We start from the raw sequence: 26,089 nt of genomic DNA on the forward strand, positions 1-26,089 counted from the left end.
TCTCTCCGATTAGACCTGTGAAGCAGAAAGTATAGTGCCACAGTGTTTTTAAGAAGCCAAAAACAAACTTCAAAATTATTTTTTTAATAGAGTACGCTTTGAGAGAGCATTCAAAATTATGTCAGCCTCTTCTAGGTCTAAGGATGGAGACAGAAAGTTATTTTAGAGCAGATTTTCTTATTATTTGAGAGGAAAAAAATAAAATTAAATACCATGTAACAGGAAACAAGGTTGGTAGGCAACTTGGGAAAATGTGTAACAGGACCTCTTGGAATACAGAGATCCAGGGAAAAGAGAGATTAATTTGCATAAACTGCCCAAGAAACTTCAGAAAGGGAAAGGACAGAGAACTCAACGCTTGTTGCTCAAAATCAGTCAGAAGTTAGAAAAACTTTTTTTTTTAAATATTTATTTATTTATTTGGCTGCGCCAGGTCTTAGTTTTGGCATGCGGTATCTTTAGTTGTGGCATATGGGATCTAGTTCCCTGACCAGGGATCGAACCCGGGCCCCCTGCATTGGGAGTGCGGAGTCTTAGCCACTGGACCATCAGGGAAGCCCCAGAAGTTAGAAAAACTTAAAGTATATATTAGGGTATCCTAACCAAGGTTTTCTATCAGAAAAGACACTCATGTTCCCAAAGTAGAACTTACCAGGAAGCACAGAAGAGTCTGCGCTGGTAGCTCAAAACTAAGACCGCAATCTCAGCCTTTAGCATACCTGAGACTCAGCTGGAAACCCTGATGATTTCCACGTCCTACTTTAGAGATTCTGATTCAATACATCTGAGGTGAGCCTAGGAATTTCCGTGTTTAACTAGCTCTCCTAAGTAATTTTCCCACCACACTCAGGAGAAACAAGGAATGCTGACCCAAGGGTTTATGGGGTTAGGATCCTCAAGCACAGAAGGAAGCTTGAAGCCTGCTGTAACAGTAACTGAGCTACAAGGGTTGTAACTGGGAGGCTAATGAAAGAAGCACCACTGTGGCCTGAAACACTCCAAACCAGCAAGGACATCAGGGTACTCCCATCTGTCTGAAGGTATAAGACATCCTTTAATAGCAAAACCACATGGCCGTGAGAAGCAACAGCAATTATAAACCACAGCTGACCCTTGAACAAAGCAGGGGTTAGGGGTGAGTGGAAAATCCGACTGTAACTTATGGATGGCCCTCCTTACCTGTGATTCAGCATCTGTGGATTCAACAACCACAGATGGTGTAGTACTGTAATATTTACTACTGAAAAAAATCCGAGTATTAAGTGGACCAGAGCAGTTTAAACCTGCATTGTTTAAGGGTCAACTATAATCAGATAATCCATTTTTTCCCCTCCCTCTAGAGTTTGGAAGTAAAACTGCTCCCTTTGGACTAAGTTCATACAGTTCTGTGGGAAGGAAGAAATATCAAAAGAAAAGTACTGGACTTTATGTTAATGAGAGCATGACTGTATTTGTACCCCATGCTAATAATGATAAAAGAACGTACACTAAGAAATTCTAAGCAAATAGGTTTAGTTATCTGCTAAATAACTTTCCCTCACCATCCTTCTTGGTTAAAAACATGGCACCAACTGTTCTGTCTCTCATGTTCTTACTGTTTTTATTCTGAAAAGGCAAGTCATCTACTTTGCTCTTGAAGCACTCACTTTACAAAAACCGAAACAGGGCTGAGAGCTAATTTGGGGGCTGAAACTGTCTCAGCCAGGCCAGGCCTTTGAATGCCTATCTCTAGCTTTCACGGGAAGTCACACAACTACTTGTTATAGTTTAATTTAGAATTCTATTCACACCAAACACTCCAAATCCATGATTTGAAGACACAGACCTTCTGAAGTTTTAACCCAAATCTAGTTTCTAAAATGAGGTCAGGCAGACACAACTCCACTGGGGGTGTAAAGGGAAACATAGCAGAACAGTACAAACTTTGCCTCTGCAACCCCTTCCCTCGCTATTGACAAATGGGGCACCAGAAAGTAAGTTCCAAGGGCAACTGCACTCTTTCCTCCAAATGATCCAGGACCTACCTCTATCTTGCTTTTCTTAGAAAGCAAGCCTACCTCATTAATTCTTTTGGAATTCAGGGATGCTGTGGCCTCTTCGATCTTAAAGCACCAGAATCACAAAGTCAGATGAAAGAGGCCTCAGGCTTCAAGTCACTAACTGCAGCTCAATATTCAAGTCAGCTTGGCTCTCCTGGCTGAAGACAAATGAGCCTCCCTCAAATAAAATGGATCAGGAGGAAATGACATCACTGGAAATGTCAGACACAGCTTTTAAAAGTGGGCCATTTAAGGTTTGGCTCACGCTTAGGAAAACTCCCTGGATTAGCTTTTGGCAGGCATCCTTTTCCTACAGAACAGCCAGAACTCAGCGAGGCAGAGAACAATTCTCATTGGGAGTTAAAGGGACAAACCTATCAGAACCAAGCTAGTCATCTGCTCTGTGAGAAACAGGGCTGACTCTCCTTCCTCTGCTCTGAGATGACACATTCTCCTTTTCCCATACTCCTCAGACCTAAGTTGCCTGGAAGTAGAGATGATGCTTTCCCTGAGTTCTTAAGGATTGTTCTAGAAACCACCCCACAAGTCGTCAAACTACCAAGGCAACACATGAGGAAATAAGAATGATGGGGCTTAAGGCCACAGCCAGACTTATTTTAGAGGAACACTTTTCAAATAAAGAAGGCACCCAAAAGAGAACAGTATTTTTTCAACTCACCTTAATACAGCCAACTATTGTAGTTGTAAGAGCAGAATTATACTGAGTGCAGAGTACTGTGGCATACATCAAGATAAATCTGGAAAAAAGAAGGAAAAGGTATCTTATAAGTAAGATTCAACTGCTGATTTTATAATAACCTGTAGCCAAGAGAAACAGTGTTGGCCATGCCAGTACATTCTACTAGTCACTGACTGACTGTGAGCTTTCCCTACTTCACTGCTGCTTATACTGCAGCTTCAGATTTTTTTTAAATTTCATTAAAGAGAAACACATGTACATTTAACGATCAGGTGCTTTTCCCAGCTACCACACCAAAACCTTGAAACCACCATTTACAATCATGAGTACTCTTTTTAGATCATAGTCTTAATTCACCTAACCCAGATAGAAAGCTCAGGACTCACAGGCCCTGGCTCAGGTGTGCATGTCACCGTGAGGCCAATATGATTCCAGACCAGGGTGAAGGCAAGAGAGATTCTTAAGGATGGAAGAAAAGCAAATGAGAACTACTTTAAGAGGGGATATAGTTCACTTAACAACAAAGTGGCAGCAGTCAGCAGCCCCAGATTTTACAATGAGGCTTCGAAGCCTGACTCAGTACCAAGGTATCACGTCAACTTTATTTTGAAGCATCCAATCACTATGTACCTAGCCTGTGCCAGATCTGGTCACAAATATCGAGCGAAATGACTGGTTGAGGGAAAAAAGCATTAGGGATATTTGGAGGTGAAGAGAAGAGGCAGATAACAGCACATTTGCAGATACCCTCTTGCCTTCTACAACCTGGCAGGGAGAAGTCAGCCCTAAATTCAAAGGCTGCCCCTGCTACCTACTAATTCTGCAAACTTAGACAATTTACTTGAATTCTGGGCCTGCTTTCTCATAGGTAAGGGACAACAATATCTGTCAAATGGTCAATGTAGAAAAAAAATTAAATAATGCATGTTGAAATATAATGGTGCTTATCACGTATTAGCTTATTGGGTAAATATTAGTTTTTTTCCTTCATCCTTCTAAGCATGACTTTGAGATCAGTTTGGTAGCCCTGAGGGCACATTCCCAAGGGTGGTGAAACCACTTGAATCTGGAGGTTTATCCTAAGCTGATACACTCAAGAGACAGAACAGGATACTAAGGAATGAGGCAAAAAGACGCTAGAACAAATCTGCCTCGAAAAACTATCTGTTAACAAGGCAGCAAAGGCTTACCCCATCACACAAGAGAGGGTGAACTGCAGAAGAAAGAGGGTGTCGGCCCAGCCTTCAAAATCCATTGCCTGTAATACACAAGAAAGCCCCGGACTTTAGAGCAGGCTCTCAACATCAGCCGTTCCACTCATTAACCCAACTCCTGTGCGCTTGCTCCCGCCACACTCTGACACACACATACATTTCCCTGCATCGCTCCAAGCATAGAGAGTGATGTTCAAGAATGTCATATACATGGAGCTGAATCAACAAGCAGTTTTGTAAGGTTTTCTCCTTTCCAAAATATGTAAGGTGAGGGAGATTTTGTACTTCTCCCTGTTGGTACAAGGAAACTGATATCTGCTTGAAGGCACAAGCCATGTCCTACTAATCTCAGCAGTTTTCCCAGATGGCTGGTATTAAATAAAGGCTTTCTCAAACCCTAAAACGTATTTCTTCCCTGTAACGTGCGAAAGCTCAAGTACAGCCTTAGTTACACAATTTCAGCTGAGGTCTGTCCAGGAAGAATTCCTATTTTAAAACAGTTGATTTTGTAAAAGCAACATTTCTGTTGTTCTGTTTGTTTTGAAGCCAAAAGCAAAGGAATGAATAGAAATGACAGGTGCATCGATCATCTCATTTCTCATCCAATAGGGAGGGTTTGTCTCTCAAGTACATAATTTCTCTTGCAATATGAGTTTGTCAGGCAAATATGAGAAACGCTCCACTTTTTCTCTCTCTGCCAACCTGTCCAGCTTCAACTCTTACCACTTCAACATAAATCTCACAGCTCCAGGGCTCCAGCAATACCAGGCTCCTTGTGGTTTATAAAACATAACCTGCAGTTTCAAACTCACATGCCTTCGCCTGGAATACCCTTCCCCTCTACATTCATCTGACTCCTGCTCACTCATCAAACTAGAAGCCAAGCAGCTCCTTCGTGGGGCTTTCCCGGATCAAGAACACCTTCCTTTGTGCCTCATCAGTACTTCTCTTTAGTGCTCTTATCTCTCTGAACTGCAAATCTTTCTACACCACATCTACAGACTGTGAGCTCCCTGGTGGGAGGAACCACATCAAATTAACTGAATCACATTCCGAACACAGCATTTGACAGACAGTAGACATTCAATTTGTTTATGGTTCTTTGTTGAGGCATAACATATAAAAAATAAAATTCACCAATTTTAAGTATGTAATTCAATGAGTCTTGAAAAATATATAGTAATGAAACCACCATTACAGTCATGATAAAGAAATTTCGGCCTAAAACCATGAAACCTAGAAGAGAACACAGGGAAAAGCTCCTTACCACTGGTCTTGACAATAATTTTTTGGCTATGACACCAAAAGCACAAACAACAAAAGCAAAGACAAGAGGGACTACATCAAACTAAAAGGTTTCTGCACAGCACAGCAAAAGAAACCATCAACAAAATGAGAAGACAACCTACGGAATGGGAAAAAATATTTGTAAACCATATATCTGATAAGAGGTGAATAGCCAAAGTATATAAGGAACTCATATAACTCAACAGCAAAAAAAAAAAAAACCAAACAACCCAATTAAAAAATGGGCAAAGGAAGTGAGTAGACATTTCCCCCAAAAGGAGGCACAAATGGACAACAGGTACATGAAAAGGTGCTCAACATCACTAATCAAAAGAAAGACGCAAATCAAAACCACAGTAAGCACACCACACCTGTTAGAATAGCTGTCATCAAAAAGACAAGAGATAACAAGTACTGGAGAGGGTGTGGAGGAAAGAGAGCACTTGTGCACTGCGGGTGGGAATGTAAATTTGTACAGCCAAGATGGAAAACACACACACACACAGACACACACACAATGGAGCATTATTTAGCCATGAGAAAGGAAATCCTGCTTTTTGCAACAACATAAATGGACCTTGAGGGCATTATGCAAAGTGAGATAAATCAGACAGAGAAAGACAGACATGGTCTGATATCACTTACACGTAAAATCTAAAAAAGCCAAATTCACAGAAACAGGGTAAGTGGTGGTTGCCGGGGCTGGGGCATGGGGGAAATGGTGAGAGGTTGGTTTTACAACTTATAAGATGCGTAAATTCTAGGGATCTAACCTATAAGCATGGTATTATAGTTAACAACACTATATTATATACTTGAAAATTACTAAGAGAGTAGATCTTAAGTGTTCTCACCACAAAAAAAAAAAGGCAGTTATGTGAGGTGATGGCAGGGTTAACTAATGCTACTGTGGTAATCATTTCCTAATACATAACTGTATCAAATCAACCACTGTACAACTTAAACTTACACAATATTAAATGTCCATTGTATCTCAGTAAAGCTGGAAAGAAAGAAATATTTACCACCCTAGAAAGTTCCCTCCTGCCCCTTTACAGTCAATCCCCTCTCCCATTTACAGCCCCTGGGAACCTCTGATCTACTTTCTTACTAGAGTTTTACCATTCAGTAATTTCATATAAACGAGAGATTGTACAGTATGTACTCTTTTATATCTGGCTTCTTTCACTTGACATAATGTGGATGGCTTGGTTCTTTCAGTAAATGCATCTTTAATTTTATAATGAACTGTCTAACTGCTTTCCAAAGTAGCTATAACATTTTGTATTCCCACCAGAACTGTTATGAGAGTCCCCGCTGCTCTACATTCATACATACATTTGGAATTGTTTCAGACCATCCAAGTGATTAAATAAATGGTAGCTCATTATAATTTTAATTTTTTTTAGGTCATGAATCAATTTATTGATCACAAATAGCATTCAAAAAAAAATAGAACAAAATAGAAAACAGGGTGTATTCCGTGTAACAAGAAATATTTTTTCATGAAATTTTGCCTCATTTATGTGTGCATGGGAGTGTATACTGAATCACAATATAATTATTATTTCTAACTGTATGTAGAGGTCAAACATTTTAAGAAATACTGGTCTAGGGGATCAAATGTTATTTTTAGGGTTAAATGTTTAAAATATTTATACACTGACATGAAAATTGTAGTTTATACCTGGTCGAAGCATGGCAAGACTCATACAGATAAACCGGAGTAAAAAGTATTACAGACCTAATACTTTTTTTTTTTTTTTGGCTGCATCGGGTCTTAGTTGCGACACATGGGATCTTCGCTGAGGCATGCGGGCTTCTCTCTAGTTGTGGCGTGCAGGTTTTTCTCTCTCTAGTTGTGGTGCGCGGGCTCCAGGGCAAGTGGGCTCTGAAGTTGTGGCGCTCGGGCTCCAGAGCGTGGGGACTCTGTAGTTTGCGGCACGCAGGCTTAGTTGCCCTGCAGCATGTGGGATCTTAGTTCCCCGACCAGTGATGGAACCCAAGTCCCCTGCGTTGGACGGCAGATTCTTTACCACGGGACCACCAGGAAAGTCCCCAGACCTAATACTCTTGAAGAAATAGAATACATTCTATTTCACACACAGACACCAACATCTTTTGTCTTGAAACTTGTAGCACTTTCCTCTCTTATAAGTTCCGTTTCTTCTTCTTTTTTAAAACCTTCATAAACTGATTACTGGCTTTGAAATCAGACCTGCACCCAGATCCCAAATCCACCATTCCCTACGTGTATCACTGTAATTTTAATTTGCATTTCCCTAATCACTAAAGAGGTTAAGCATCTTTTAATGTGCTTTTTTGCCATCAGTAGTGTTTCTTTAGTGAAGTGTCTGTGCAAACCTTTTCCAAATTTTATTCAAGTTATTTGTCTTCTTACTACTGAGTTTTAAATTAACAGTTTTAAAATATATATTCTAGATACAAGTCTTTAATCATATATATTGGGTTGGCCAAAAAGGTTCCTTCGGTTTTTAAGTAAAAATAAAAGACACATTTTTTCATTTTCACCAAGAACTTTACTTAACAACGTATTCACCCTTTTGTTCCACTACCTTCTGCCATTTTTCAGGCAACTACATAATTCCATCTTCCCAAACATTTCATCTTTTTGAGCTAAGAACTGTTCCAGGTGCCTTTTACAGTTTTCCAGGGAATTGAAATTTTTTCCGTTGAGAGAATTTTCTAAAAACTGAAATAAATGGAAATCCAAAGGTGTAATGTCTGGTGAATACAGCGGATGAACCAGAACTTCCCAGCCAAGCCTTAACAGTTTTTGCCTGGTCATCAGAGAAATATGCGGCCTTGCGTGATCCTGATGGAAGATTATGCGTTTTCTGTTGACTAATTCCAGACGCTTTCATCGAGTGCTGCTTTCAGTTGGTCTAACTGAGAGCAGTACTTGTTGGAATTAACTGACTGGTTTTCTGCAAGGAGTTCATAATACAGGACTCCCTTCCAATCCCACCATATACACATCACCACCTTCTTTGGATGAAGACTGGCCTTTGGTGTGGTTGGTGGTGATTCATTTCACTTGCCCCACGATCCCTTCCATTCCACATTATTGAACAGTATACACTTTTCATTGCCCGTCACAATTTGTTTTAAAAACGAAACGTTTTTGTTACGTTTAAGTAGAGAATCGTATGTGGAAATACGGTCCAGAAGGTTTTTTACCACTTTAACTTATGTGGAACCCAAACATTAAAGTGATTAACATAACCAAGCTGATGCAAATGATTTTCAACGCTTGATTTGGATATTTTGAGTATGTTGGCTATCTCCCGCGTGGTATAACGTTGACTGTTCTCAATTAATGCCTCGATTGATCACTATCAACTTCAACTGGTCAACCTGAACGTGGAGCATCTTCCAGCAAGAAATCTCCAGCACGAAACTTCACAAACCACGTTTGAAACGTTCGATTAGTCACAGCACCTTCTCCAAACACTGTACAAATCTTTTTGTGCGTTGCAGTTGCGTTTTTACCATTCTTGAAATAATAAAGCATAATGTGCCAAAAATGTTGCTTTCTTCCCATCTTCAATATTAAAATGACTAGACAAAAATTCACCAATATCCATGGTTTTTTTTTAATGCAGGCTGATATGACAGCTGTCATACAATCTAACAAAACAATCTAACAAAATTGTTTTGAATGAAGTTAAAGACAACTAAGCACTACTAGAGCCATCTTACGGAAAAAACCAAATGAACTTTTTGGCCAACCCAATATATATGAATGCAATATATGCAATATATGATTATACAAGTATTTTCAGTCTGTGGCTTGCATTTTCTTAATAGTGTCTTTTGATAAACAATTTTAGGGCTTCCCTGGTGGTGCAGTGGTTGAGAATCTGCCTGCCAGTGCAGGCGACACGGGTTCGAGCCCTGGTCTGGGAAGATCCCACATGCCGCGGAGCAACTGGGCCCGTGAGCCACAACTACTGAGCCTGCGGGTCTGGAGCCTGTGCTCCACAACAAGAGAGGCCCGTGCACCGTGACGAAGAGTGGCCCCCGCTCACCGCAACTAGAGAAAGCCCTCACACAGAAACGAAGACCCAACACAGCCAAAAATAAATAAATGTATTTTTTAAAAAAAACAAAGAAAAAAATTTTAATTTTGATGGAGTCTAAGATCAATTTTGTTTTACAATTCTTGCTTTTTATGACTTTTCTATGAAACCCAGTGTAACCCCAAATCACAAAGATATTTTTCTGTGTTTTCTTCCAGTTTTATAGTTTTAGCTCTACTTTTAGGTCTATGATCCTTTTTGTATTAGTTTGCTAGGGCTGCTGTAACAAAGTATCACAAACTGAGTGACTTAAAAAACAGAACTGCATTGTCTTACAGTTCTAAATGCTAGAAGTCCAAGATCAAGGTGTCAGCAGGGTTGGTTCCTTCTGAGGGCTGTGAGAGAGCATCTGTTCCACACCTCTCCCCTAGCTTCTGGTGATTTGCTGGCAATCTTTGGTGTTCCTTAGCTTGCTGAGGTATCTTTCTGGTGTCTGCCTTCATGTTCTCATGGCATTCTCTCTATGTTACTGTCTGTGTCCAAATTTGCCCTTTTTATAACTGCACCACTGATATTAGATTTAGAGTCCACCCTACTTCCATTATGATTTCATCTTAACGAATTACATCTGCAATGATCCTGTTTCAAAATAAGGTCACATTCTGATACTGGCGGTAGGACTTCAACATGGCTTTGAGGGGAGGAACAACACAATGCAACTCAAAATACTTTTCAAATTAATTTTTGTGTATTTCCTGAAGTAAGGGTCAAGGTTCATTTTTCTGCAAATAGATGCCAAACTGTTCCAGCACCATTTGTTGAAGAGATTATCCTTTCCTCATTGATTTATTTAGTTACCTTCAACAAAAACAACTGACCAAATGGTCTATCTGTACTTCTTGATTCTCTGCTCTGTTCCATTGGTCTATGTCTACTCTTAATCCAATACCACACCGTCTTGATTACAGTAGTTTTACAAAATTCTTGAAATCAAGTAGATAAATCCTCCAACAATTTTCTTTTCTTTATAAAAATTTTTTTTTTTTTTTTTTTTTTGCGGTATGCGGGCCTCTCACTGTTGTGGCCTCTCCTGTTGCAGAGCACAGGCTCCGGACGCGCAGGCTCAGCAGCCATGGCTCACGGGCCCAGCCGCTCCGCGGCATGTGGGATCCTTCCGGACCGGGGCACGAACCCGTGTCCCCTGCATCGGCAGGCGGACTCTCAACCACTGCGCCACCAGGGAAGCCCCAAAAGATTTTTGTTTTTTTTTAATTGAAGTATACTTACAATATTGTGTTAATTTCAGGTTACAGCAAAGTGATTCAGTTATATATATGTTTTTTTTTAGATTATTTTCCATTATAGGCTATTACAAGATACTGCATAGAGTTCCCTGTACTATACAGTAAATCCTTGTTGCTTCTCTATTTTATGTAATAGTAATTTGTATCTGTTAATCCCATACCCCTAATTTATCTCTCCCCCCGACTCCCTTTCCCCTTTGGTAACCATATGTTTGTTTTCTGTACCTGTTGAGTCTGTTTTGTATATAGATTCATTTGCATTATTTTTTAGATTCCACAGATAAGTGATATCATATAATATGTGTCTTTCTCTGTCTGACTTACTTCAGTTAGTATGATATTCGCTAGGTCCTCCAACATTGTTCTTTTTCAAATTTGACTATGATTAAGTCCTTTGCAATTCTATATAAATTTCAAAATCAGCTTAGCAATTCTACAAAAAATCCTGCTATGGGATTGGAACGGTGTTGAATCTACAGATTATTAGAAGAGAATTGACAGATTAATAATATCAAGTTTTCCAATTCATAAACATTCATAAATATAAAAATCATTTATTTCGGTCTTTTAAAATTTCTCTCAGTACTGTTTTATAAAGTTTTCAGTGTACAGACATTGACATATTTTGTTAAATTTTTCCCTGAGTATTTCATACTTTTGAAGCTTTTATAAATGGTATTATTTACTTAGTTGCCAAGTGTTCATTGCTGGTATATGGCAGTACAGTCCATTTTTATATGCTGACCGTATATCTCACAACTTTGCTAAACTAATTAGTTCTAATCCCTCTTTTCTAGATTCTTTAGGATTTTCTGCATATATGATCATGGTTTTTATAGAGATATTGTTAATTCTTCCTTTATAATCTCTTATTCTTACCTTCCTGCACTGATGGGGTCCTCGAGTATAATGTTGAATAGAACATTATATGAGAGCAGAAATCCCTGCCTTGTTCTCAATCCTAGTGAAAAGGTATTCAGTCGTTCACCATTAAGTAAAATAGCAATACATTATTTTGGTAGATGTCCTTTATTAGGTTGAGAAAGTTCCCTTCTATTCCTACTTTGCTGAGAATTCTAAACTCATAAATGGGTGTCAATTTTTATCAAATACATTTTCTCAAACTATCGACATGTTCTTCTACTTTATTCTTGCCAATATGATGAATTGCACTGATTAACTGATTTTCCAATTTTAAACTAACCTTAATTCCTAAGATAAACACAACTTGGTCATGATTTAGTGTCCTTTTTATATACTGCTGTATTTTTTTGGACTATAGTTTTCTTCTCTCCTTGTAATTTTTTGTCAGCTAGTGGTAGAGGGTATGCTGGCCTCATAAATCAATTGGGAAGTGTTCTTTTCTATACTCTGGAAAATTTTATGTAGAATTAGCATTGTTTCTTCCTTAAACATCTTGTAAAATTCTCCAGTGAAGTGATCAGGGCCTGGAGTTTCCTTTCTCGGAAGGTTTTAAACTAAAAATTCAATTTCTTTAATAAAGATAGGGCTAAAAACTAGGGCTTTTACTTATTTTAATTAAATAGAGCAATTTATTTAATCGAATAAGGCTATTCATGTTATCTATTTCTTCTTGAGTGAGCTTTGGCAGTTTTGTCTCTTTCATGAATTTGTTCATTTCATCTCAGTTTTTGCGTTTATGGTATATTGTTCATAAAATTCCCTTATTATCCTTTTAATATATGCAGGCTAGGTAATGATGCCCCTTTCTCATTCCTGATGTCGGTAATTTGTATATTCTGACTTTCCGTCCTGATCAATTGGCCATGGTTTAGCAATTGTACTGATCTTTTCAAAGAACCAGCTTTTAGTTTCATTGATTTCTCTACTGCTTTTCTGTTTCCTATTTCATCGATTTCTGCTTCCTTCTATTTACTTTGGGTTTAATTTGCTCTTATTTTTTTCTAGTTTCTTAAGGGAGAGGCTTAGATCACTGAATTTAAATCTTTCTTCTTTTATAATACATATTAATTTCTAGTTTAATTCTGTGCTGATCAGCGAACATACCCTGTATGGTTTTGATTCTTTTAAACTATTACTACTTGTTTTATGGCCCAGAATATAGTTTATCTTGGTGAATTGTTCCATGTGCACTTGAAACAAATGTGTATCCTCTTGCTATTGAGCGGAGTGCTCTACAAACGTCAGTTAGGTCGGCTTGGTTGATGGTGTTGTTCAAGTCTTCTCTATCCTTAATGACTCTGAATTTGTTTTATCTATTACTGAAAGGAGAATGTTAAAATCTCCACTATAATCGTAGGTTGGTCTATTTATCCTTTCTGTTCTATCACTTTTTGCTTCATATATTTTGAAGCTCTCTCATCAAGTACATACACACTCAGTATTGTTATACCCACTAATATTAACCCTTTTAGCATTATGGAATATCCCTCTTTATGGTATAGTTTCCTTTATGCTTATTCTATTTAAGGTTTATTGAGTTCCTTGTGGGCATAGGTTTAGAGTTTTCATCAAATTTGGAAAAAAATCAGCCATTATTTCTTCAAATATTTTTTTTCTCCCCCACCCTGCCCCTTTTTCAGGACGATACTTACACAAATGTTAGACCCTTAATATTATCCTACATGTCACTAATAATCTGTTCATTTGTTTTCTAGTCTTTTTTTCTGAACTTCATCTTGAATAGTTTCTATTACTATTTGTTTAATTCACTGAACTTTTTTTGTATAGTACCTAATCTGTTTGATAGCTTCTGCTTTATTTTTCAATTCTGATTATATTTTTCATTCCTAAAAGTTTCACTTGGGTCGCTTTTTATTTCTTTCTTTTCTTTCCTCATCCTTTCTCAACAGTCCTTCACTGCTTTCAATGTACAATTCAACATCTGCTAAGTTCCGATCATGTGCCAGGCCCCATGGTAGGCCTCAGAGCACTAAGCTGAAGATGGTTTAGTCAGGTTTGCTGATAGTGAAGGGACAAATGGCAGCAATAAAAACGTACCACCTTATATTTATGGAGCACATTATGGTTTACAAAGTGCTTCCGTACATGGCCTGTCATTTGATTCCTACAATAGAAAGGCCAAGCCTTATTATCCCCAGAAGACAATGAGTGACTTACTTCAGGAAACACAGCTAATCCATGGTAGACTTAACATATTTCAAAGCCCAATGTTCTCTACACGGAGCATTAAATTTTATTCAGAAAAATGCCCCAAATGTTTAGTGCACAGTCCCCTTTGGGAACATAATAACTATATAGAATATTAAAATAAATCTCAAGGACATAATTCCATTTATATATAATTCAAAAATAGAAAAATAATTCTCACGGGATTTTTTTCTTTCCCTAAATACTCAGCCTGTCTCTGGAGAAAGCCAGTCTACGGGACAGGCAGCCTGTTGCATTCCCCTGCTTTGCCATAGGAATGGATCTTTGGCAAGCAGCAGACATTTGAATGTATAGCTGCAGGATAAATATGACCCAAACAGTCCTACAGCACAAAGGATTCCACTCTCCTTTTATTATGCCATAAAGATGGCATAATAAAAACAATAAAAGCTACTGCTTATTAAGCTATTATGCTCTAGGCTCAGAAATATTAAGTAACTTTACCAAAATTATTCAGCTAGTAAATACCTGTTCGGCTCCATAACCTTCATCCTGCTATCTGGACTACTGGGGAAAACCAAAGACAAGGCAATATATTCTGAATTTTCTCCTAGATGGTTCCACATGGTTACTGAGTCAAAAAGCGAAAGTTCTAACTCTATCTCTGCCATTAATTTTCTGCGAGGCCATCATAAAGTCAGTTAACCTTTCTAAACCTCTACCTATATTACAAATATAGAAAACTACTCCATCTGTCTCTTGTGAGAATCAATCGAGAGAATAAAATACAGACTCTTTAAATGTATACATAATTTACATCCAGAGAGATTATTCACTTAAACTTCTATCACTGTTATCTCTCAGTGATAGATTTACAAGCGAATTTTTCTTCTCCCTAAGTTAGAAATAAAGAAGGCACGTGAGAATGTACTTTGTTATTCAATTTTTAAACAAAACAAAACTTCTGCCTCTAGAGAAAACTGATAAAGAGCCATTGTGAAGAAAATGACCTGCTTGGTCATTCTGTGTGGCACAGAACTAGATGGGCTCTCTGACACATGGCCGGCAATTTTCAGTGCTGGCTGAGTGCGGGCTGTGATTACAGACTGAACATACAAACGTGCTTTCTAAGGCTTTCCTTCTGTTTTGAATGAAGTCTCTGGTTCTACAGGTGCTGATAGTGTAACGTAATACACACCACAGGCATGAAAAGAATGTGGCATAAGTAATGGGCAAACAGGTCATATGGACCTACCACTTCCTAAAACTAGGCATTTGGTTTAAATAAGACTTTCAGTTAAATAAAAAGATTTAGAAAAAAACTTTAATGAAAAAAATGTGTTCTTTAGTTGCTTAGGTTAAGGAAATTAAGAAAGGGAGACTGAGTAAGATTAGGCAGTAATCAGTAACATAATGAATAAAATCTAGTGAAGGTATACCTGAAACTAATGTAATATTGTAAGTCAATTACACTTCAGTTTAAAAAGAAAAAAAGAAAAAGAAAAAAAAATCTAGTGTAGGGATACAATCAGATTTTGTCTAATCAACTAGCTCTAATCGATGGATCTGCCTATCTGGACCAGTATCTTGGTGAAAAGTCTGAGGCTACGTGCAGGCTTAGCAAGAAAGTGCTGGGACAACTTGGCAATGTCTACAATGCCACATTAGCACCAAATCACCACCCTAATCTAGTGAAAAGCAGGGAATAATTTCAACATATACCTGAGTCTTAGATGCAACCATTCTCACTCCCAGGAAAATCTGTTGCCAATTTACTTGAGATTTGAAATAAAATCCAAAGCATCACTGAGACATTTTCTTATGTTTGGATACCTCCCTGCTTACTATAAAGACTAAAAATAAACAAACCACTTAGTCTTTGGACTTCATGGTTAAAAGAAAAAAAAAGGTTAATGAATTCTATTTTGAAAATTCATTCCCCAAAAAACTCCTGAGAAAGGAATTGAATCCTTAGCCTAGAAAGTAAACTGCCAGGACACCTGCCAAGGCAGAAGATAATGTCAGTGGTGTAAATGATCTGCATGGTTCCCCCCCACCTTGGAAAAGTTAGACAAGTTCATGCAACCAGTGGTCCTAGTTAGCAACCCATCTTCTGCACTACTGTAACCATCTGCCTGCCTCCTGCTCCTAGTTGAGAAAAGGAATAAGAACCCACAGATCTTCAATACCCCTTCTTGCTAGGTTCTACTGCCTATGTTAAAACCTACATACCATGTCAAAACTACATACTCCAGTACTAGTGTCAATGTGGTCACTTACTCTTATTTGAAAAAAGCATATCCTCAAAGGTAAGAATGGCTAAAAACATTACTTTGTCAGTCAAACAATATAAAGGCAAAGAGAAAGATCTAGTCATTCACAAATAAAAAAATAACTGATCCAACCCACCTGTATTACATTTGAGAATACCAAGGCCCAGAAAGCCGGAAGGTCCTGTCTCTATGTGGAAAGAACACTTCAGGGTTGAGAATCAGTCTGTAATGATCCACAAAGGGACCCAGAAAAGATTAATAACTCTAGACAGGCTAAAAATTCATTATTTAGTAGTAATGCTTAGTAAGACACCTCCTGGTAGATGATCTGTGCAGTAATTTTTCCTGTAAAACTCATCTGAGCCATGTTATTTAACCAGTGATATAATGAAGACATTATACAGTGTACCAGTGCCTACAGTGCTGGCCCTGTGAGAGCTACAGCAAGGGGTCTGTTCTCTCATCCCTATGTGAGAACACCTAGCAGGGTGTGCTGTCAGAAAGTCAGACTCCAATTCCTGAGACTCTGAATCACTGGCTTTGTGCTACAGACATTCCCTTTTGGAGGCAGCGACTAACAAGTTTAAACACAGTCTGTCCTTTGGAAAGTCATTAGTCAATTGATGCTTGTTCTGCCTTTATCTACGTTAAATAGATATCTTTGGTTAACAGTAAGCTGGCTTTTGCATGATACATAGTTTTGTTTTGTTTTTTTTTGGCTGTGTTGGGCCTTCGTTGCTGCGCGTGGGCTTTCTCTAGCTGTGGCTACTCTTCGTTGAGGTGTGCAGGCTTCTCATTGCGGTGGCTTCTCTTGATGCAGAGTATGGGCTCTAGGCATGTGGGCTTCAGTAGTTGCAGCATGCAGGCTCAGTAGTTGTGGCACAGGGACCCTAGAGTGCATGGGCTCAGTAGTTGCAGCTTGTGGGCTCTAGGGCGTGCAGGCTTCAGTAGTTGTGGCTTGTGGGCTCAGTAGTTGTGGCACACGGGCTTAGTTGCTCCACAGCATGTGGGATCTTCCTGGACCAGGGATCAAACCCATGTTCCCTGCATTAGCAGGCAGATTCTTAACCACTGCACCACCAGGGAAGTCCCATGTTTTTTTTTAAAAGGAGAATGTTTTAAAGTTAGAAGACATGTGTCTAAAAAAACTAAATGCTGGATATACTGGTTCCTTTGTTTCTGGTAAACCTGGGACGTTGAGAACTTAAACTTTTTGAAAAATTACACGCACATATTTGGTTGCTCAGAATGCTTTGCCAAGGACCTTAGTGCTCATTAGGATGAGTTGTTCAATTGCATCTTGCCTTTTAATTTTTATGGTAATTTAGATTTTTCTTCCTTGGCCTTCAATTCTTGCTTAAAGGCTGTGCCAGCTCATCAACTGCTTTATGTAACGCCTGCTTCCCTGGGGAGCCGACCTTTCAGAGCCCTCTAATTGGATTCCTGCCCTAACAGAGGGAAGTTTTCCCTCCTCTCCCTACTAAGGTTAACAGTGGGATTTTGAGAAAAATAATTTGGATCTGATTTTGCTTCAGTTTGAATCCTGGGTCAAGAGTCTGCAACTCTGAACAATGAGAACAAATTAATTTGTCCCACCTCCCCCAGTTATTTTAAAATTTATAATTCATCACAGGATAGTCATTACTTATAGAAAAAACCTTTATCTTTTTCTTATTTTCCTTTTATAAAATGTAATTTAAAATACATTCATATGGCTCTACAATCAAAAAAATATAAGAAGACAAATAATGAAAAGTCTCCCTCCCACTTCTATTCTACACTTACCCTGTTCTCTCTCTCTCTCACACACACACAAATTGGTGGTTACTTTATTAGTTTCATGCATATTCTTCCACAGTTTCTTTACTTAAATAGTAAGTAAATTAAATGAATGTGTACATATATTCTTATTTTTCCCTTTTTATTTTACTCAAAAGTTAGTAAACCATATGCACTGTTTTACACTGTGCTTCTTCATTCAACAATTTATCTTGGAGATCTTTTCATTCAGTACACAGAGAGCTTACAATCAAAAAAGCTCTGGGTCAGGAAAGCCAAGAGCGCAACAGATGAGAGCAGCTTATCAGCACAGGTTATCAAGAGGCAGCTGGGCTCGTGCCAGCTGTCAGAACAGCAGCCCAGTCTCCACACTGGCGTGCGTCCTACTCCTCAGAAACACTGTCTCAGCGCCGAAGCACGCCCTACCTAGAGAACCAGCCGACTCAGTGGACCCAGCCTACTCGGTTACCACATGACGAAGTGGGCCTGGAGAGAAGAAGGGACTCATCCCAAGTCAGACAGTGGTCACAGACAGAACTGGAGTTTGCTGGTCTTTTGCATTCTGGCCCCAAGTCCTCTCCACTGTACCACTTATGTCACAAACTCTTAGGGACGTGTCACTGTCTGCAGAGTAACTTGCAAATTCCTGTGTCTGGCACTAGTCCCAACTTGGAAGGAAGCAGGCTGTGGGATGGCAGGAAGAAGGAGACACTAGTCATAGAGTCAGAAAATCTGGGCTCTCGCCCTGAGCCCTCTTTGGGCCCAGTTCCCTCATCTGTGAAACAAGGGTCTGGAACCACATGCTCTCCAAGGAATCCTCTAAGGGCTCCAAAGTCGTTGACTTCTACCTTCTAACCACGTGGAAGAGTCTGGTCCTTGCGGCTGGGCCTGTGCCCACGCTATTAATTCCACCTGGAACGTACCTTTTGTTTTTCTGCCTCCACACCTTCCAAGGCCCACTCTGATGTCTCCTGATATTTGCCACTCCAGAAAATGCTCCTTGTGAACAAGCTCCTACCTCAGTCTTTAGAGCCTGCTCTTCCCTCGGCCTAGACTACTCCTTCCAAGGAGCCACACAAACTGGTCTCTCAGTCCACTCAGTTCAGTGTCTGCTCAAACGAAGCTTATAAAGATGCTCTCCCTAATCATCTTATCCAAAAGAGCACTTCCCCAATCACTCTTCTCCTCGTTTTATCTCTCTTCATAGCTCTTATTACACAATTTATGCTTAGTATATCTTACCCCATTGGAATGCAAGCTCCTTTGAAGCAAAGACATGTCTTTTTTTTTTTTAACTTAGAACAGCACCTGACACGTAATAAGCACTCAATAAATATTCACTGAGTGAAATAAATAATTATTTGTAAACAATTAAGTAACAAGAAAGCCAAGCTTCAGGGACTCCACTTCTAATACTAATCTGAGATATTTCTCCCATTCAGTAGCTTGTTCTGTATGCACGCAAGTCCTGAACGGGGGAAAAAACAAGTCAGGGATGCAGCAAGTGGCTTTGGGAGATAGATGTGGTCAGGCAAACAGCAAGAGATCTCCCTGGAGTCAGAGAGAGACTGGTTTTAGGGAAATTCCCTGGCAGTCCAGTGGTTAGGACTCTGTGCTTTCACTGTCAAGGGCACGGGTTCGATCCCTGGTCAGGGAAGTAAGATCCCACAAGCCACAGGATGCGGCCAAAAAAAAAGAAAGACTGGTTCTAGTGCTGAACTCAGCTACCATGTAACCTCAAGCATGTCCTTAACCTCTATATATCAGATAACAACCTACCACACAGGTACACAATGAGGATTAGGGAAAATGATTAATGTGGAAGCATCTGATCAGGCATTGTGCAAGGCATCATACCCTATAGGTGAAGTATTACTTGAAGGTCAGAAGTAGACTGAAATTGTTAACATGGGAACAGCTTTATTTAAAGATAAACTGTTGGGACTTCCCTGGTGGCACACAGCGGTTAAGACTCTGCGCTACCGACGCAGGGGACCCGGGTTCAATCCCTGGTCTGGGAACTAGATCTCACATGCATGCTGCAACTAAGAGTTTGCATGCCACAACTAAGGAGCCCACCTGCTGCAACTAAGACCCAACACAACCAAATAAATAAATAAATAAAAATTAAAAAAAAAAAAGATAAACTGTCATGCCAAAAAAGTGTCCACTCTTTAAAAAAATACATGCACATACATGAATGTTTGTCCACTTATATGTACACATATTTTGAAGGGACAACCCAAGCCTAAAAGACACACTGAATATGAACCTGACTTACTAGAAAACACTTACCTGAAATCCTGCCACATATTCCACTCTGTAATGTGAACCCTTTTTGCCAGAACTTCAGACACCAACCCACTGACTACTATGAAACTGAACCTTCCAGTGGAAGAAATCAACTGCAACCTCTTGTAGGATACTATGAGCCTCTAGGATGCGCTAGGGCATCTATGGCTTCCACCCACTGCTTCTGTGCTGATTAATAAAAGCAAACCATTCAACCACTTCTGTAAGTTATACCTCTAACAACAACCTCCAGAACAGGTTAGCATTACTTGTTGCAGTTGGTGGGTAAGAAAACCAAGCCCTATCTCCTCTAAAAATCCAAGCTTGATATTTAACCCACACCAGTTTCTTCCTAACCTGAATACTTATAGTACTGACTGACTGACGGGCATGCACTTTGGTGCTGGATCTTACACCATCTCTGTAGCATGTCAAATGTCTTTCTTGTGTGGCAAGGACTATGTTGTATTTCTCATATATTCCCCAAAGAACTTAGCACAGGGCTTTCTTACCACAAGGAAGATGCTCAGTAATACTGAACTGACTGAATCTGAAATGAACTTAAAATAAAATTGTAGTAAGCACACAAGGAATTTAGGAAGAAAGGAATTTAGGAACAGAATCAAACTCAGAATTCTTGGAGTTCCTAAGTTCCAAATTTAATTCATAACCTACCAAACGATACTGATTATTCATATCATTTGTATTTTCATTCTGTAGGCAAAGCTCCATGAGATAGGCATTCCCTCTCCAACAAGGAGATGGAATTGACCCACCTCCATTTTCCAACCCACAATGACCCCAACACCTTTCCCACAGAACCGGTAACAATTACAACTCTGATGTTGACAGGTCTGCTCCCCAAGACAACTAAATGGTTCTCAAAGGCAAGAATACCACCTAATTCATCCTTCTTTCTTATCACCTGAGCTTAGCACTGTGAGACACACAATAGCACTTAATAACTATTCGAGAATGTTAGAGGGAGAGTATGTCAAGGACAGAATGTTAAGACAAAGAGCATGAGATTGTAAGCCTGCCAGCCAGTAGGTCCATCTGTACCCTAATAAATATTTTATAAGAATCATATTAATTAATAAGAATAAGGATGAACAAACATTTATGTAAAACCCAAAACACTGATGGGGTTGATCACAAAGCAATGAGTTTAGCCTCCATAATTAGTTTATCATCCCAACTTGAAAGCATTTAGATAAATTCAGTCATTCTTAAAAAACACTGTTCTTTCAAAATAAACCTTTCTTGACCTTTGCTTGGCATTTTCATTGGAAGAAACAAAAAGATTACTCAAATTCCACTCCTCTGCTTAAAAAAAGAAGAAAAGAAGAATAAAAGAGTAAAATCTAAATCTCATCCCAATATAGGTGGCAAAGTCATTTTTTCCACTATGGGTAAACACCTGTAATTATATCGAAGCATTTAAAATTGAAAGTGTGTTAGTGAACTTCAAAATACGCATGAATTTTGCTACAACCTGGCAGATAACTTCTAGTTAAACGATCATCACTCTGGAATGAAGAAATATCTCCTTCAGTCAATGTTTTCAAGTAGCTACAAGCTACTAGTCAAAGTTTCAAATTAATGAAAATTCCATTTTTGCCGAGTCTGTAGAATACCTAATCACATTAATTCTTCCAACTTTCTCATGTACAGATTGGCCTCAAGATTTGGAATCATCTGTGCTGCCATGGGGTACCTGGTTATTTTACATTACATTCTTACCCCAAAACTAAAGAGTGAAGGGTGCTTCTGCCAGAGTCAGCTAGAGGAGGCAGAACACTGCAAAGACCATGGCCTCTGCAGTCAGGCTTGGGTTTAAATCCTGACTCTACTACCTGCTGACAGTCTGATGCTGGGCAAGTTATTCAGTCTCTCTGAACCTCTATTTCCACCTTGGTAAAATAGGGTTAATTCAAACTTCCTACAGCTGTTGTGGGGACTATATTACATTGTATATAAAAAGTGACTAGCACATAATAGGGACTCAATAAATGTTAGTTTCTCTTCCCACTTTTTGCACAGCCACAAAAACTCATTCAACATCTTTATTTTTAGAGCAACACCTCTACAGTAGTTTCCTGCTTTGGAGTCATTTCTAGGCCTGCTGATAGCCAGGTCACAGTTCATTAAAACATTTACATATGTTCTTTGCCAGTTTTAAAAGAAAGAGTTCTTGATAAAAAAACAAAACAGCTTTATAAGCAGTCAGTCTTCTCCTACCTCTAATTCAAGAACAATTTTTAACAGTCTAACTACTTCTAAAAACCTCTTCTTTATTTTGGTCCCCATTGATTTGGGGAACTTGTCGCTGTCATTATAATAAACAATCAATACATTTATTCTGAAGAAACTACTAGCCAGGGGAATCATTAGGAGGAATCTTGGTACCGAAATCCTTGGCAGAATTCTAGATTTCCATTAAGTTTGCAAAATTCTGTGAATTCTAACAAAATGTTACCAATTTTTATGCTATGAATATGTGTTTCAGAGAAAAATTCTTGTCTGGATTTAGTTTGCTACTTTATTCTGGATTTATTTAGCTAAACATTTGCAGAAAATGAGTAAACTATTATATTCGTTGCTATTTATATGGTTAAGTCACCACACGGCTAAATATCTCCTGAGGGGAAAAAACAGCTTGGGATTTAAGCCAGGATGACAATTGTACACCAAAACTGAGAGCTTCTAGAGATAACAAGCGTTTTGTTAGGTTTGAAGAATTCTACTCCTTCTGGATTTTTTGTTTCTCAAGGATAGTTTGCTACTATTCCTATTTTGTAGTTTAGTAGAAATGTAAAAATTCCCTTCCTCTATCCTCCTGGCACGTAAGAGAAGGACACTAGTTGGCATGCACTATTTTTATGTCGACAGCCAGAGCTATTTTAAGCTATTTTAGTACTATCCAAAAAGGTTAGCATGACATTAGCAAGCTAAAAGGTAAATTCTCAGTCTTTGGTCACTTACTAAGAACATTACTTTTTAACAACCCAACTGTCTATCTCTTGGTAATACAAATTAAAATAAAATTCAAAAACATACACCATGAAGCCATAATCAGAAAGTCCTACCTTTTGCGCATCTCCCGTAAAATATGCAATGGCTAGGGTGGGCAGAATCATGAACAGTGCATTGTAATAGAGCAGACCATATTTTCCCAGCTCCTAGGAGAATAAAAAATTAGGTGTTTCATTTGGTTCCGGTAGACAGAGAAAGACAACCCTGTACAGAGTGCCACCCCCATTACAAACATGCACCCCTCCCCCACAACATACACAGCAAATTAGTCAAGTCAGAAGTCTTGCAAACATTAATGACCTAAGCTTTCCAAAAAAAAAAAAAAAAAGCAAACTTACAAGATTTCAAGTTTATTTGAAATAAATTCCTTGAGTGCTTAAGATCAGAGAAATAAAAATGACATCAACTCGCTGCCTCAAAACAGCAAGGAGAAAAGAAGTTATTTTGAACACAAACATACATCTCTACAGAAGCACGTCCTTGAAGCCCTTCCCTTTCCAGAACAGAATAAAAGTCACCAAGTTAGTCTCGGGTTTTTCAAAACTATAACAGAGTGCAATTTAACAGACACAAAGACTCACACCTAGACCAACACACAGACAGACATAACTTCCCAGTGAAGTATTTCTGAAAATGTATACGGGAAGTACAATGAAGATTAAGAAGAAAGAAAAGAAAAAGAAAAAGGAAAAAAAAGAAAAGAAAAGAAAAGAAAAGAAAAAAGAAAGAAGATTAAGATTACCCTACAGGGACTTCCCTGGTGGTCCAGTGGTTAAGAATCCACCTTCCAATGCAGGGGATGTGGGTTCGATCCCCGGTCGGAGAACTGGGATCTCACATGCCGTGGGGCAGCTAAGCCCTCACACCACAACTACTGAGCCTGTGCGCCACAACTAGAGAGCTCACGTGCTGCAACTACAGAGCCCACATGCTCTGGAGCCTGCGCACCACAACTAGAGCGCCCATGTGTCACGACTACTGAGACTGTACGCTCTGAAGACCACACGCCACAACTAGAGAGAAGCCCGCGCACCACAACAAAGAGCCTGAGCACCACAACAAAAGATCCCGCGTGCCACAACTAAGACCTGACACAGCCAAAAATAAATAAATAAAATAAACATTAAAAAAAAAAAGATTACCCTACAATTCCCAAAATATGGTATGACTAGTTGTGCCCTCAGCTACTGGGGAGCAACAGAAGACCACACACATCTTCAAACACAGGGAGTCTATGAGAACTGTGGGTCCACCTTTGATGCACAGAATTCTGGGACATTCAGCAGGAAGCAGTCACCTAAAAAAGTAGGCCTGAGTTTGGAGGGTAAAGGGGGGGTAAAGGAATAGTGAGGATAAGGGCATGATATCTGCCTAACTTCTGTGACTGAAAGATCACCAAGTGATATGAAAAGTCAAACTACCTTCTCAAAAGCAGGGTTTTTTTTCAGTGATAATTTTTTTTTTGATTTTTATTTTATATTGTAGTAGAGTTGATTAACAATGTTGTGTTAGTTTCAGGTGTACAGCAAAGTGATTCAGTTATACATATACATGTATCTAATCTTTGTTATGTATCTATTTAGGTTATTACAGAATACTGAGCAGAGTTCCCTGTGCTATATCAAAAGAAGCTTTGAAAAACTGGAAACAAATACCCAACAATAGAAAACTAGTTGATTAATGATACAACCATACAATGAAATATTATGCAGCCAGTAAAAATGTTTAATACTGATTGATGAGGAAAGTGTTCATGAAACAGTACTAAATGAAAAATACAGGTCAGAAAACATTATATTTCATCACTCTTTTAAGTTTTTCTCATAGTTAAGTGTGTACATGCACACATACACACAAACACACATTCTTACAAAAGGGTATCTACCAAAACAGTGCTTCTCACTCAATGGTGGAATTAAGAACGATTTATATTTTCTTCCTCTTGCTTATCTATGTTTTCTACTAATTCTATTATAAATACATGTTATTTGTGTGATTTCTTTTGAGTTAAAAATGTTTTAAATTCAGTAGCTGCATTCAGGTCTGAAATGCAGCACTAAGTCTTTATGTCATGTGATTCATGCTCAAAGGACCACGATTATAAGCAGTTCTGAAATGATAGGTAATAAAACTCCTGATTAAAAGCATCTCATTGTGGCCCTACTGCCTGCTGGATAAACCAAATAACTGATTGCTTACAGCCACCACAGCATCAATGAAAAGGTGTGCCTGATTTCTAAGGCAGCAAGAAAAAAGCCACAGTAGGACAAAACAACCTTTAACATCAGGTGCCCCAACAGCAAGAGACATGAGTCTTATCCAGGAAGTAGAGGATGCCTACACACACACACACATACACCATCCAGACAGCTGATAAATGCCAAACTGTTGTTTTTCTTTTCACTTGTTAACTGTTTTAAATATCTTTTCCCCTGTTCTTAAACAGAGTACATTGACTACAATTTAATTTAGGGCATCATCATTAACATGCATTACTGTATTGTGTTTTTATATGGTGTTGTCCATCTTTGAGTAGTTCCATCTGACTTTCATAGTTTTCCTGTTTCTCTTGTTATTAGCTGAGCTTTTATATTGCTGATAAGCCTCTGCCTCCAGATAGGATTGTTGCTCCTAATCCATGAACTGTGAAAAGCAGATCAATATGCTTAAAAGTTCTAATACAAGTAAGCCATAAGTCATTTCTGAGTGAGGAACTAAAAGGCTCCCCTGGGAATAAAATACTCAGAAACCCTCTTTGCTATTTTTCCTAGGTTCTAGGATGTACTCTAGATTGTGCTATACAATATAGTAACCACTGGCCAAACACAGCTATTTCAATTGAATTATAATTACATTAAACTACCAGTTCAGTTCCTCAGTTGTGCCGTCACTTATCAAGTGTTCAACAGCTACATGTGGCTAGCGGCTACCATTAATGGTCCGCAGAGATAACAGATTTCCATCATCACAGAACTGTACTCGACAGTACTGTTTTAGACAGCTGAGGCTACTGGAGAAATGAAATGTTA

General features: G+C 38.8%; 1 protein-coding gene across 2 annotated transcripts in view; it reads right to left on the minus strand.

Annotated features, from left to right (window-relative positions):
* Positions 1–26,089, minus strand: part of SLC35D1 (solute carrier family 35 member D1) — a 54,647-nt gene that overhangs the window by 19,999 nt on the left and 8,559 nt on the right. For both annotated transcript variants that reach the window (XM_027114019.1, XM_027114020.1), the window contains 3 exons: positions 23,114–23,206; positions 3,930–3,997; positions 2,719–2,797 (listed from right to left, as the gene is read on the minus strand). In XM_027114019.1, the coding sequence (XP_026969820.1) occupies positions 2,719–2,797; positions 3,930–3,997; positions 23,114–23,206 (240 nt within the window). The remainder of the gene's footprint in view (positions 1–2,718; positions 2,798–3,929; positions 3,998–23,113; positions 23,207–26,089) is intronic.

This window comes from Aethalodelphis obliquidens, unplaced genomic scaffold (genome assembly GCF_003676395.1).
Source record: "Aethalodelphis obliquidens isolate GAN/ISIS:26980383/991018 unplaced genomic scaffold, ASM367639v1 scaffold13, whole genome shotgun sequence".
NCBI classification, from domain to species: Eukaryota; Metazoa; Chordata; class Mammalia; order Artiodactyla; family Delphinidae; genus Aethalodelphis; species Aethalodelphis obliquidens.